The 14,770-nt window shown below is 36.1% G+C and overlaps 1 protein-coding gene across 1 annotated transcript; it reads right to left on the bottom strand.

Moving 5' to 3' along the window:
• Window positions 1-8,168: 8,168 nt before the first annotated feature.
• Window positions 8,169-8,852, bottom strand: LOC131624667 (uncharacterized mitochondrial protein AtMg00810-like). Its single transcript, XM_058895597.1, has one exon. The coding sequence runs from the start codon at window positions 8,850-8,852 to the stop codon at window positions 8,169-8,171; it is 684 nt and encodes a 227-aa protein (XP_058751580.1).
• Between the last annotated feature and the right edge of the window lie 5,918 nt (window positions 8,853-14,770).

The raw sequence follows: 14,770 nt of genomic DNA, 5'->3' as shown, positions 1-14,770 counted from the left end.
ATACAAAACTCAGTGCCGATCTTATATGTCAGGAGATCTTGCCTCTCATAAGCTCTGATCCGTCTCTGAAGGTTAAAAATATAATATCACACATCGTTACAACCTTCAACTACACTCCATCTTACAGAAAGGCGTGGGTTGCAAAAACAAAGGCAATTGAGACAGTCTACGGCAACTGGGAGGAGTCATACAAAATTCTTCCCCGATACCTCAATGCGCTACATAGTTACGCACCTGGCACTGTTACTATTCTAGAGACACTGCCCGCGCATGCCCCGGATGGAAACCCTGTCCAAGGAAACGGAATATTCCATCGGCTTTTTTGGGCGTTCAAACCTTGCGTCCGAGGTTTTGCACACTGTAAACCCATACTTCAAATTGATGGGACATGGTTATACGGCAAATACAAAGGAACCATGCTGATGGCGGTTGCACAAGACGGGAACAGCAACATATTTCCAGTGGCATTTGCTATCGTCGAAGGGGAAACAGCGGCGGCTTGGAGTTTCTTTCTAAGGAACCTCCGAGGACATGTTGCTCCCCAGCCTGACATATGTTTAATCTCTGATAGGCACGCTTCCATAGAGAGTGCTTACAATAATCCAGCGAACGGATGGCATGACCCCCCTTCAAAACACGTCTACTGTATTCGCCACATCGCCCAAAACTTCATGCGGGAGATCAAGGACAGACATCTAAGAAAGGCCCTAGTCAATGCTGGTTATGCATTGACCCAACCCACATTCCAGCATTATCGGAGTGAGATTGTAATGACAAATCCAGAGGCAGGTACTTGGGTAGATAATCTTTCCAGGGACAAATGGACAAGGGCTTACGACAATGGCGTGCGATGGGGCCATATGACAACCAATCTCGTGGAATCCATGAATGGCGTTTTCAAAGGCATTCGTAACCTTCCAATCACAGCACTGGTGGAGGCCACATACTTTAGGATGGCTTCACTCTTCTCAACAAGAGGCAGGAGATGGGGTGATGTTAGGCAAGCTGGTCAACTATTAAGCGATAGTTGCATGAAATTTATGCAACAGCAATCGGCAAAAGCGAACACTCATCAAGTGACTTCTTTCGACCGATTCAATCGCACGTTCAGTGTGCGCGAGACAATTGACCACAATGAGGGACTGCCAAGGCAACAATATAGGGTTCTTCTTGACGAAGATTGGTGCGACTGTGGAAGGTTTCAAGCTTTTCGTATGCCTTGCTCACACGTCATAGCTGCATGTGCGTATGCCCACCGCGACGCTATATCACTACTGTCTCCGATTTACAAGACTCAGACATTGCTCAGAGTTTACAGTGTTGCGTTTCCTGTGGTGGCCAAGGAGGATTACTGGCCTGAGTATGATGGAGAGGTAGTTTGGCACAACGACGCAATGCGGCGAAAGAAAAAAGGGCGTCCCAATAGTACACGGATTAGAACCGAAATGGACGTCCGCGACAAAATGGAACGAAAATGCAGCATTTGCCGTCAGGTGGGGCACAATATAAAAAGATGCCCTAATCGTGGCTCGACAGCGTCGCAAGTTTAGTATAATCTGTATTTTTTTTAATGCAATGTATCAGTTTCGCTTACCAACTCTTGTAACCGTTCATCGGTCTTTCATCAATAAATTGAGCTTTAGTAAAAAATCGATATCGATAACGCATACATTATATAGGGTTACTAAAAATTTTACGAACTCGATTTCTCAGACGTTTTTACGAAAATAAAAGACCGGAATAAAAAACGGTGCGCGAAAATACCCAAAGGGGTTTTTTTTTTAAAAAAAAAAATAACCCAACACATAGGAGCCATATGAAATGGCGCCTATGTGTGGGAACCTATACCCATGCGCCATTTGAAATGGCTTGCCCTAATTTTCCCTTCTCATGCGCCAAATGATTTGGCATGCAACACATGTATGCGCCATTTCATTTGGCGCATCCATTTCCCCGGGAACCCAAACCTAGACAGTTTGGTAATTACCCTGAAAACATGGTTTTTTTCGTATTTTTTTTATTAAACCTAGTTATTTAAATTTTTTTTTTCGCAATTATAACTAAGTTTAGCAAATGCTCACATAATCTTAAATGATATAAATAATAACTAGTTATCATGAACAGCCAATCCTACAGCACATGCATATAGCTTGGCATGCAAGACTACTACTAAAATGTGCAATGCATAATTATATTATAGGAGGACATTATTGTACTTACACATAAGCTTATAACCTATGCAAAACAAATTATTTCTTAAAATTACTAATTTAGTTGCCCATTTGTGTATTGGTGAACATGATAAACACCATAGTTATAACTTAAACATTTGGACTCTCAACTACCTTCATATCTTTATCTTCTCCAAATTTTTTGTGACCAACACCAGGACTACTTCCCGGTGTTGTGGGCCGGAAAGCATCCGTGTCTCCATTTGAATCTCCGATACTTGCAACAACATGATTTGGCATCATGGAGGTATCAACTTTGGTTTTAAATGCTGGGATGGTAGGTTTGAGATATTTTTCATGTCCTTGAAACGATGGTGTTATCTTTCTAGCTTGTGTTGGAAGGAAAATATGGTAAGTAATTAAGACAAGAAAAATGACAAAATATTTTTGCTTAGTTACAAACTCACCCATGACTAAAGGTAGAAAACAAAAGGATATTTAAGAGAGCAAGTTTTTCTTATGATTAGAGAAAAATGCAATAGGAGATGTTGTGTTATAATCTAGGATCCTAAGGTATTTATAATGTTGTTGAGTATGGCATTGGAAATGCTTTCTCAAGATTCTAAATGCTAATAATGTCATTTGATTTGACTAATTATGTGGAGTACATATTTTTCAAATGTGCGCTTTTTGTATTCAAACAATTTTAGTTAGATGGTTGGATCTAATTATCTCACGTGGACAACATTGTTTTTTTCAATATAAAGACATACGTGGCCTTTTGTGTATAAAAAAATTAACTCACTAATAATCTTTAGAATTTTTTTAAAGTGAAACTAAAATTTATATAGTTAAGAAAACATAAGCCATAAACCAAATCTATGAAAAAAAACAATTAGTATAGAAGAACTCCTTTAGAACAATCTAAAGTAGCTAAATTGATATCTACTAACTATGTTAAGAGAAATGTTAAATATGAGTAGACTATTTGTTGACACAAGATTTAATGCCTCAGTGCAATTTTTTAAAATTTTTCTCCTTGACAGAAAAATGGTTAGATAACCAAGCGGTTGAGCTCCATTGGCAAGGAGCCCCGTCCAAGGACGTATTCGGGGAATACCGAGTTCGATTCCCAGGCGGAACAATCTTGTTTGGCCAGTGCGCATGCCTCTCCGCACGAGCCGGATTAGTGGCCCACCTGTGGTGGGTCGACACCGGTGCAAATAGCAAAAAAAAAAAAAAAAAAAAAAAAGAAAAATGGTTAGATAACGGTTCTAAATAATGAATTTATATTTGAATTGTGAACGAAAGTATTTTTCTAATAATATTTCAAACAATTTCAAATGTCTTATTAGAGTCAAGACGCAGAAATATCCAGAATAGTTAAGCTTACTTTAAGTTTGTACAAGACCGATGAAAACCTGAATGTAGAAAAGATGAAATCTGGAATTTTTATTGAAGATGATGTACTTTTGCGATTTATTTTTTTGACTCAAGGATTATGAATTTATAGGTAAAGTAGTGTTGTTTCACAAGGTTGCGACCCTTGATTGAATATCAATAACGCTTCAGGGACGACAACGATTCCCATATAAGGATCCTTTAGTGTATAAAAACATATCAAGGGGTGGGAAGGAATCCTTTGTGAGGATCCATCTTATGCAATAGTCTTGAGGGGGGAAAGGACTCCTTCATGAGGATCCAACATATGTAATCGCCTCGAGGGCCGAGAAGAATTCCTTTGCGAGGATCTAACATATGCAATTGCCTCAAAGGGCGGCAAATATTCCTTTAAGATGATCCAACATATGTGATTTCCTCGAGAAGCGGAAATGACTCTTGTATAAGGATTCGATGTATAAGGATCAAACATATTTGATCATATCATTGGACGATCAGGAAAAGATCCTTTTGCTTCTGAAATCAACGTGCCACGACCACAACATAAGGAAAAGATACCCTCCCACAAACAAAGAATGTCACCAAATTATCCTAACAGTAGTAGAGATCATAACTTGCCAAAATAAACCACAAAGATAAATGAAACTACTCCAAACCAAAAGAAACAAAAATCGGTGTCTTAATAATAATTGTTTGACCTAAGATCCTTCACATGGGCATATCTTCCTCGAGAATTAGATCTTTCTGATCCCCGAGCAGATTATCTCGTCACATACTTCTTTAAGTGCCCCATTTTGATTTAGTGTTCTATCTTCTTCTTGAGTTGATGACAATCATCAATATGGTTCCCTTTGACTCTATGGAACTTATACTAAATGTTAGGTTTAGGTCCCATGACATCTGTCTCTGGAGCTAGTGCTTGAGGGATGATGTGCATGTGGTGGACTTCCCACCATATGTTCTCTTAAGCTTTACTTTAATTTTAGTATAAAATTTGAGTCTCCTTTTCAATTGTGGATCTTTAAGGAATGAGTTTTGGATATGTATTTTAGCATCCATAATTTAAGTTGTCTGTGATTGAGTATGAACAGTATGTGTTAAGTCAATTAGTCGTCTTTTTGGAAAAAAGAATTATATTTGAGATCGGTTCATGTCATGTCACAAGTAAAATCTCAAAATATTTTTAAGAACCTCAAAATTTAAGATTTTAGGTGAGTGATTCGAATCATATATCTTATATTTCGAATAAAATTAAATAGAGGGGAAAATAGAAGTTTCTGTAAGTCTATGAGTCGAATCACAGATTGAACATGATTTGAATCATGGAATCCTGTGACTCGAATCATAACTTCTACATGTGTCCAATCATAGATTTTATATATACTCATATTTTGTGCTTCATCACTAGCACCTATAAATAATTTTCTATCTGAAAATCATTCACAATGTTAGAAAACTTATACTTCCTTTGATGATTTGAAAACTCTCAAACCACTCATCCTTTCATTTTTTTAAGGTTTTGAATCTTTTTTGAACACTTACAAACGATTTCTTTAATTTGCTATCTCATTCCTTTTCATTGGTGCATGGATCCGAATCATATCTTGGAAGAATCGTGATTAATTGATGAGGTTCATTTTGGATTTGACGTTTCATTGAAGATTTGTTTAAGATTTCAGAGACTTGCAAGAGTGTGAAGTGTTATGACTGGTTCAAACAATTCCAATGAAAAATAAGGAGGTTCTTGAAGGTGTGAAAAACACTAGAAGGGGGTTGAATAGGGTTTTTTAAAACACAAATATTTTTATAAAAACATTTCCCCTTTCTTTGAAACAACGAGTTCCTTACTATTGATAATAATTAAAAGATGCAGAAAGGAAAGAACAAGTTATTTTTATATTGGTTCACTTGATAAACCCTCAAGCTAGTCCAGTCCACCCTTCCGAGGTGATTTCGCCTCTCTCAATCGAGGACTTAATCCACTATAATTGAACCGGTTACAATCGTACGGGCATCATCTGGTGACTAATATTTACACAGACAACCCCTGTGACTAACAACATGCACAAGCAACCGCTTGTGACTAACAACCTCTAAGACTTTATAGTCCTAGACTTCTTGAGACAGCTGACCTTCACTCGGTCTATCAAGGAACGATTAAACAACCTTTGATCATGGTTTGTTTACAGTATTAGTGCTTCCACACAAGTAGGATGTAAACTTTCTTTATCAAATCTAAGACTGAAAGAAAAATGAATCTATTAACAATCTATACATAGTGAGTGTGTTCGTTGAGGTTCAGCTTCTTGTTTGAGTCTTCAAGCCCTTTTATATCCAATAAAATGATATAAACATTGGAGGGCAAATTCTGAATCTTGTAGAATGTTGGCGGCTTGTTCGTAGTGGGAGACAAGATAGTACGCAACGTCCGTCCTTTTCTTGGAGTGGAGCGAAACATTCACTTCTACCTTGTACTTTTGTACTACATTATAACGTTAACTTTTTCTTCTTGAACTTCAGAGGCTCACAACATGAGTTGGAAGAAAAATAATGAACTTTGAATTCGTCAAACCTTTAAGTCTTCTGAGTCTTCAGAACTACGTCTTCAGAGTCTTCAGCACTTTGTCATCTGAATCCTTTTGTCTTCAGAAACTTGAGTCTTCAAAGTATTCAGAACCACGTCTTCAGAGTCTTTCAGCACTTGGTTTTCAGAAATGGTTTATTTAGAACTTCTATCGGAGTGATTACTTCAAATGTTTCTGCTTCTGAAGTTGTTTCTACTGTTCAGCAGAACCTTGTAGCGTGGAAATATAACCTGATGGCTTCTGATATTTTGGCCACGCCTTCTCATCAGAATCAAACCTGTTTGTTAAGTACTGTACAATAACAAACGTTAGTATAAAAAAATTGTTCATACACATTGTTATCATAAAAACTCAGAGGTGTATTGTAGAACCAAATCTTGTTCTAACAATCTCCCCCTTTTTGATGATGACAAAACTATGTATTTTGATGACACAATTTTGCACATAATCATACAAATACCATAATCGAAAACATATATGTATGAACAATTATCCTGAGTCAAAGACTTGGTAAAGAACATATATCCTGATTATGAACCTTTCTGGGTAACTGCCACTGGTTCCAATAAATCAGATACTATCTTTAGGTCTTGATTCATGAAAATTCTCATAATCAGAGCCCGATTGACTGATTCATTTCAGAGCCTGATTTTCATTCCGAAAAATCTAGTGCCTAACTGAAATCTCTCAGAGCATAATTTTGTAACTTCTGATTGAGGTCTTTCAGAGCCTCATCTTCAATCTCCAAGGCTTGGTTGCTTAGATACAATCTCAATAAGCTCAGATCCTGGATTGTAAGATATCTCCTTAGAGTCTGGTTGCTAATCCTAATTCCAGAATCACATTCTTGGAGTCATATTGCCAACGAACTCGCTAGAGTCAAATTGCCAATATCTAATTTTCAAATTTTGATATACAAAGCTTTCAGAGTCTGACGCCAATCATTCATTCTGATGGCAATCAGAGTTGCATGATATCCTGAAAAATGAAAACATTTCTAACACAAAACAACAGTTTTATATGGGGTTAGTGAATGTAAGAAGTTTATTTCAGGAATTTGATTATCAATCATCAAAATATGAACTCTTGATTTCTCCCCCTTTTTTTCATAGTCAAAAAGTTAATAATTTGAAAAACACTAGACATAAGTGGAGATGACAACAACTTATAGATTTTGAATGAAAGACAAAGGTCAACACGAATGGCTTCAAGATTAATTTTCTCAAGAAAGATTTTAAAAGTCGTAGTAAGAAAGAATTTCCTAGGATGATTTAGAAACAGAGTGCCATAAAAGGATATTGAGTTTTGAGAAAAAAGATCAGGACACAAAGTCAGATGGAACTTGTGAATTACTGCAAAGTAATACATCAAAACAACAGGATATGGGGAGTAATAGATGAGCATCATACGTCAATTTTAATCAATTCCCATATAAACTTACTGCTTGAGTGACACTTGATAGAAATAATAAATGGTATAACCAGAGTTACACACATTAATCAAATCTAATTTACACGGTTTGATACTCTCAGAATCTGGAAAATCAAACAACTTCCATCTGATCATAGATGTTTCTGACCAAAATAACTTCTGATTACTGAGATGAGAAATAAACAACAATTTATTATTTAAATCAGAATCTTCTTGCATTAGATTATAACTAAACATATTCGATTCTAATGACATCTTACTATGGACAAAGGTCCATTTTCAAATTCTTTAGAATGAATAGAAATCTATCTTCTGTCAGGGGTTTTGTGAAGATATCAGCCCATGGATGGTCTGTATCTATTAATTTTAAAGAAAGAATCTCTTTCTGAACACTGTCTCTGATAAAATGATGTCTTATTTGAATGTGTTTAGCCCTAGAATGCAAGATAGGGTTTTTGCTTAAGCAAATAGCAGCAGTATAATCAAAAAAGATAGGAATGTTACTCTCATAGATTTGATAATCTTCCAGTTGGCTCTTCATCCATAGCATCTGAGTGCTTTGCATATATGTTGATATGTATTATGCTTCTACTGTTGAAAGATAAATTGTTGATTGTCTCTTGCTTGACCATGAGATCAGATTGCTTCCTTGAAATTGACAGTTTCCAGAAATACTTTTCCTTTCAATTCTATCTCCAGCATAATCTGCATCACAAAACCCGGAAAGAGTATACTCTGATGTTTTCTCATACACCAGGCCAAGGTTAGTTGTTCCTTTCAAATACCTCAGAATCCTCTTAATAACAGTTAAATGAGATTCTCTCAGATCAAATTGGAATCTTGCACATAAATGAACATTGGATAAAATATCAGGTCTAGAAGTAGTTAGATATAGAAGAGCGCCTATCATACCACGATGTAGCTTCTGACATACCTTTCCACTTACCTCTTCTTTCTCCATAATGCATGTCGGATGCATTGGAGTTTTAGCTACCTTGCAGTCAAGCATGTTGAACTTTTTCAGAAGTTCCTTCGTGTACTTGCTCTGATGAATGTAAGTCGCTTCTGGTCTTTGGTCAATTTGAATTCCCAGAAAGAATTTCAGTTCTCCCATCATGCTCATTTCACATTCAGCCTGCATCATCTTAGAAAATTCCTTGAAAACAGAGGGATTAGCAGAACCAAAAATAATATCATCAACATATATTTGAACTATAAGGATGTTAGCGTTGAAGGTTTTACAGAAAAGTGTGGTGTCAACCATTCCTCTGGTGAACTTGTTTTCTAAAAGAAAACTACTCAATTTGTCGTATCAAGCTCTAGGAGCTTGCTTCAGACCATAGAGCAATTTCTTAAGTTTATAAATAACATCTGGTTTATCAGAGCTTTCAAATCCATGAGGTTGTTTGAGATACACTTCCTCAGATATGTAACCATTCAGAAACACACTCTTAACGTCCATTTGATAAAGAATAATATTATGATTAATAAAGAAAGAGACTAATAAGCGAATAGCTTCAAACCTGGAGAGTGTAGCAAAGGTTTCAGTAAAGTATATTCCTTCTTGCTGGCTATAACCTTGTGCAATCAGTCGTGCCTTGTTTCTGACAACTTCACCTTTCTCGTTGAACTTGTTTCTCAAAAACCATTTTGTTCCAATAACGTGAGCATCTGTGGGTGATAAGTGCCAAAATGTCGATATTTTGAGTATATATTTGTGGCACTTATCAATTCTATTCTTATGTTTTTGTAATAAAATCCTAACTTTTGTGTAAATATGTGCATACTTGTGTTTTTGATTCATTTTTATACCAATTAATATTTTTTTCCTTTGTTTTATAGGTATTTATGCATATCGGAGCCTCGAAAAATAAAGTGTCGAAGAAACGACTTCGATTTCGCAGTTTTGGAGCAATAAAATGAAAATCATGCAGATGCTCTCTTAGCCACCTTCAAGCGGGCATCCATAAGGCTCAAAATAAGGATGATAAAAATCATCTATTTGGTTTCCATTTAGTCATTGTTAGATAGAGCATTGAATAAGCTTTACAACGCTTCGAACCGGGCGCAATTCGGAGTTACGGTTCTCAAGTTATGGCAAAAATAAAATTTATTTTTTTCTGCTACCCGTTTAGCGAGATCAAGCTCGCTAAGCGAGTTTCCTGATATAGCAGCTCGTTAAAAGGGGCAAAAATCACATTTTTTAGGTTATGTTTTAGGGTATTTGTTCCCAACTCATCAAACCTTCATTCTTAGGGTAGATTAGGTTAGAAAACAACTATGGAGCTTGCATTTGGATGATTGGAGGAGGATTGATCATCGATCGGAGCTGACAGACCGAGAGATTTTCGGTTCATTTCTCTTCCTCTTTGTGTTTTCTCTTATAGTTGGGTTTTGTGTATGTATTTACTTTGAACTCATGTATATTTGTCGCCCATGACATTATATAAAACTTGCTTTATAAATTTGTGTTGATTATTGTCTTAGATTTTTGCTTTATGCTTGGGATTTGGGTTGCTTTAGAGATAAACTTCTTGAATCCTTATCTAGGATGATTATCTGTTAGTTTCTGAACTCTAGAGATAGATTTAAAGCTAACAATCTCTTTGGGTATCTGTACTTAATGCTTTCGTATTTGAGGGGCGCGCGAGAGATCGTCGACGCGAGAATACAGATGTTCTCGCGACTTTGCATTAGAGATAACCTTAGTTGTGAATTTTCTCGTAGGTGCTTCAGATATGAACACTTATGTGAGAGATATGTGATAACATAGACGAATATCGTGGGTTGAGTATAACTGGTCGACAAGTTTAAGTTTGTAAGAAGTAGATCATATGTAAAGCTTAATAAGTCTTATCTTTCCGAAGAATGAATTCTTTTCTGTTCATATATTTTACTTTTCCGTCCTTATACTTTTGTCATTCAAACCCAAGTTCAAAACCGTAGAAACTCTTGAATGGCATTCTCACCATCTCTGTGGACACGATAAATCCCGGAGTAATATTTCCAAATCTTTTGTTGCTTGCTGCTATGCCTGCTTCAAAAAAATGGCTCTGTTGTCGAGGATGGTTGAATTGCATCGCAATAGTTTCGGAGGTTTTGAGCTTTGTATATACGTATATATTGTATAGTTTCACATGTATATATATTTACTTGTACATGTTTACTTGTTTATGTTCACCATATAGGTTTACTTGTAAATGTTACATATAAGTATACTTTTGTTGGTGAATGTTGGTGAAACATGTTGATCTCAGATTAGCTCTTTAATTATAAATCTCCACTTTTCAACTTGTGCATCCAACATTCACCAATTTTCTCTTTGTGTATGTTAATAGTTATATGTGTTTCATGTTTGTATATATGTGTTTGTTCATGTACATATTTGTATAATTGTGTTTTACTTTATGTTTGTTGAATCATTGTATATATTTAGGCACATAGCAGAAGAGGGTTTTGGGGAGAAGATAGTAGGAAGTCACGGAGAGCATTGGGTGATTTTGATTGGGAAATTTAGAGCAATCTTCGATCCAAAGGTAAGGGTGAGGCTCTTGTTCTATAAATAGGGATATGATGAACCGTATGTGGGGTTTGGGGTTATAATTTTATCTCTGTGTTTGATATAACTTTGATGTTTGGGTGTTGTGGTTTTTTGGAAATTTGCCTATGACTATTGTTGTGTTGATTTTGAAATAGTTTGCAATGGTTTGTGGTTTTGGCGAATGAAATTATTCCTAATAAAATTTAATCGATGAATCTCTGTGATGTTGTGTGGTAATTTCTGGAAAAAATTGAACGATTCTGGGCTAGTCTATTAGGAAGAACGAAAGAAATGTAAAATAGGAGAAGAAGAAAAAATTCGATGGCGGGGGCCACAACATGAAGGAGGGCGCCCCATTTGGTGAAGGTGGGACGAGGGTCCCACAAAAGTGTGGGACGGGTGACTTAGGGAGGGGGCGGGCGCCCTAGTGGCCTGGGGTGGGTGTCTAGGACGAGGGCCACATGCTTAGGAACGGGGGCCTCAAACTAAAATGTTATATATTTCCTCTAATTAAGTTCATGTGCACCTGTTTAGTATTAGTTTAGTACCCCTTAAATTCAATCCAAGAGTGATGAATAGGTAAACTGTAGAGCTAATAACTAGTCATGGAATCAATTAATAAAATTGAAATGATCTAGTAGATAGATTAATTGATGTACAGTAGCAGATATTAGAAAAAATAGCATAGCAGATACAAACGATAATAATGAAAATAGAAGAGTAATGATGACATGTTTGCAGCAATTTCTGCATAATTGTTTAGCAGGGTCACTTTTAGTAAAAAAAAATAACATTCCAATGGTATATTAGAAGCAGACAGAAAATATATAACAGTTAGAATAAGATTAGGATCGTTTCGGGAATAATCTGCTAACCGTTATTTTCTTGCGGTGTTTTTGTGATGTTGCGACGCGACGTGTTTTATAAGTAATGTGAAGTGCAGGTAATGACTTGATGACGTGATATCAATGGTTATTGATAATTTTCGGTGAGATAGGCGTATTCCTCACGATGAGTTTTATGATTTTTGTTGTGAATTGGAACTGTTTGAGTTGAAATATCGATGTGAATGGAACGGGAACAATTATACTGCAAAGTGATGATTTTTAGTGACGGCCAGGATTTGACAAAACAGTGACGAAGGCTTATGCCTGTTTGAATGCCTCTAATAACTGGAAATTGGGGATGGGGGCAGAAGCCCTAGGTACCACATGCATTCGCATTTGTAGAGTCTCATTCCATTTTGTATGTTTATGAATTGTATGACTTTGATTGTGAATTGGAACTGTTTGAGTTGAAATATCGATGTGAATGGAACGGGAACAATTATACTGCAAAGTGATGATTTTTATGACTTCTGACTCTAATATATTTTTTATCATAACTTTATTTATATGGTTTGATATCTCACCCTTTTCTTGTTGGCCGTTGCCTTTATATTGATAACGTGGAGGTGATAGATGTGAATGAAGACTAAGTCGCCGTGAGTTCGAGTCGGTTTTCGCTCTGATACGTAGCACTCGGGGGGACAAACGTATGCTTTATAATTATTGCTTTGCTGAATTTTAATGTTGTTTTGCTTTTAAATTGTGACTTTTGAAGTTTTTTTGCAATGAGCGAAGATGCTATGAATTTACTTTGGTTTTTGGAAGTTTGTGAATCCGCTGCGTGGTTATTTAATATTGATGAACAATCTTTAAAGGCTAAATCAATTTCTATAAGTTTGTCGATTTTAATAAAGTGTTATGTATCTATGTTGAAGGCGTATATGCCATTATGATTTAAGTCGAAATGTGATATCCCATATGAATGTTTTGGAATTTTTATATTCTGATTGTCGTATAATTATCGGGTAGATATGGGGTGTTACACTGTAGCCTTTTGAGCGTTCAGAATATCCTAACAGCAAACACTTTTGTGCTTTGGAATCGAATTTACTCAGATACTCCTTAGTGTTTAACATAAAACATACACATCCAAATGGATGGAAATAGGAAATGATAGACTTTCTATTGTTCCACAGTTCATATGGAGTCTTACCCAAATAGGTCTTAGAGAAGTCCTATTCTGAACATAACATGTTGTATTCACAGCTTCTGCCCAGAAATGCTTTGCCATGTCTGTCTCTTGGATCATCGTGCGAGCCATCTCTTGTAGAGTTCTATTTTTCCTTTTTACAACACCAATTTGTTGTGGGGTTCTAGGGAAGGAAAAATCATGTGAAATACCATTTCTATCAAAGAGACTTTCAAAATCTTTGTTTTCAAAATCTCCACCATGGTCACTTTTGACTATTTTGCAATTCATTTCATTTTGCACTTGGGAACAGAAGGTGGAAAACACAGAATCTGACTCATCCTTGTGTCTCAAGAATTTTACCCATGTCCATATGCTATTGTCATCAAGAATAACTAGCCCATATTTCTTTCCACTGATAGACACAGTTTTCACTGTTCCAAATAAATAAATGTGAAGAAGTTCTAATGGTCTGGATGTGGATACAACTTTCTTAGCTTTGAAAAAAGTTTTTCTAAATTTTCCTTTCTAACATGCTTCACAAAGAGCATCTGAAGAAAAATTCAAATTTGGCAAGCCTCTAACTAATCTAAGCTTGTTTAGTTGGGATATCTTTCTCATACTAACATGACCCAGATGTCTATGCCAGACCCATTGCTCTTCATTGACAAAGGGGAGAAATTTTACTTTATGATCTTTCAGATCCGACAACCTTATTTTGTAAATATTGTTCTTCCTCTTACCATTGAACAAAACTGAGCCATCCTTTTGACTAACAACTTTACAGAACTTTTGATTAAATACGACATCATAACCATTGTCACTAAGTTGACTAATTGACAGTAAGTTATGCAGTAGACCCTCTACTAAAAGTACATTATTAATACAAGGAAGCTTACCATTACCTATGGTTCCAGAGCCCATAATCCTTCCTTTTTTATTACCTCAGAAACTGACGAAGCCTCTAGGCTTAAGTTCCAAATTTTGGAACATACGCCTTTCTCCCGTCATGTGTTACGAGTATCCACTATCCAGGTACCATGATTGATATTTCAGTGGAGCCATCAAGGATATCTGCAACATAAATAATCTCATTTTTAGGTACCCATCTTTTGAGTCCTTTCTTGTTAGCAATTCTAGAGGTTCTAGCACCTTTGATCTTTTGTGCAATAGAATAATCATGTGGAATTCGTGCATTATTATTATTTTTAGATTTAGAAATTTTCTTTTTTGTCAGTGATGGTGATGTGGCAATATCATAACTATCCTTTTCAGAACCTTTCACTTTGGTGCCATAAAGCACAAAATTTTCAGTGAGAGGTTTTGGCTTAAGAGATAAAGTCTCATCAGGTTTCTTTGATGGTCCTTTATATCCTAAACCTCTACTGCCATTTCTGCTAACCCCATAGATCATTGATGCCATCTTGCTTCTATCTATGCCTTTAGCTAACAATTATTGAAATGCTCTGTCAAATTTGATTACTTTATCAGTAAGAGACGTTAAAGATGAGATATCTTCCTCTAATTTAGAGTCTTTACTTTTAAGAGAGAGATTTGAATTTTCTAAAGTAAACAATTTTTCGGATTTAACTCGTTCATACTCAGTAGTTTTCTCAGGAAACTAC

The sequence above is a fragment of the Vicia villosa genome, unplaced genomic scaffold, assembly GCF_029867415.1.
Source record: "Vicia villosa cultivar HV-30 ecotype Madison, WI unplaced genomic scaffold, Vvil1.0 ctg.000148F_1_1, whole genome shotgun sequence".
Classification (NCBI taxonomy): domain Eukaryota; kingdom Viridiplantae; phylum Streptophyta; class Magnoliopsida; order Fabales; family Fabaceae; genus Vicia; species Vicia villosa.
This window is presented reverse-complemented; position numbering and strand designations above follow the sequence as displayed.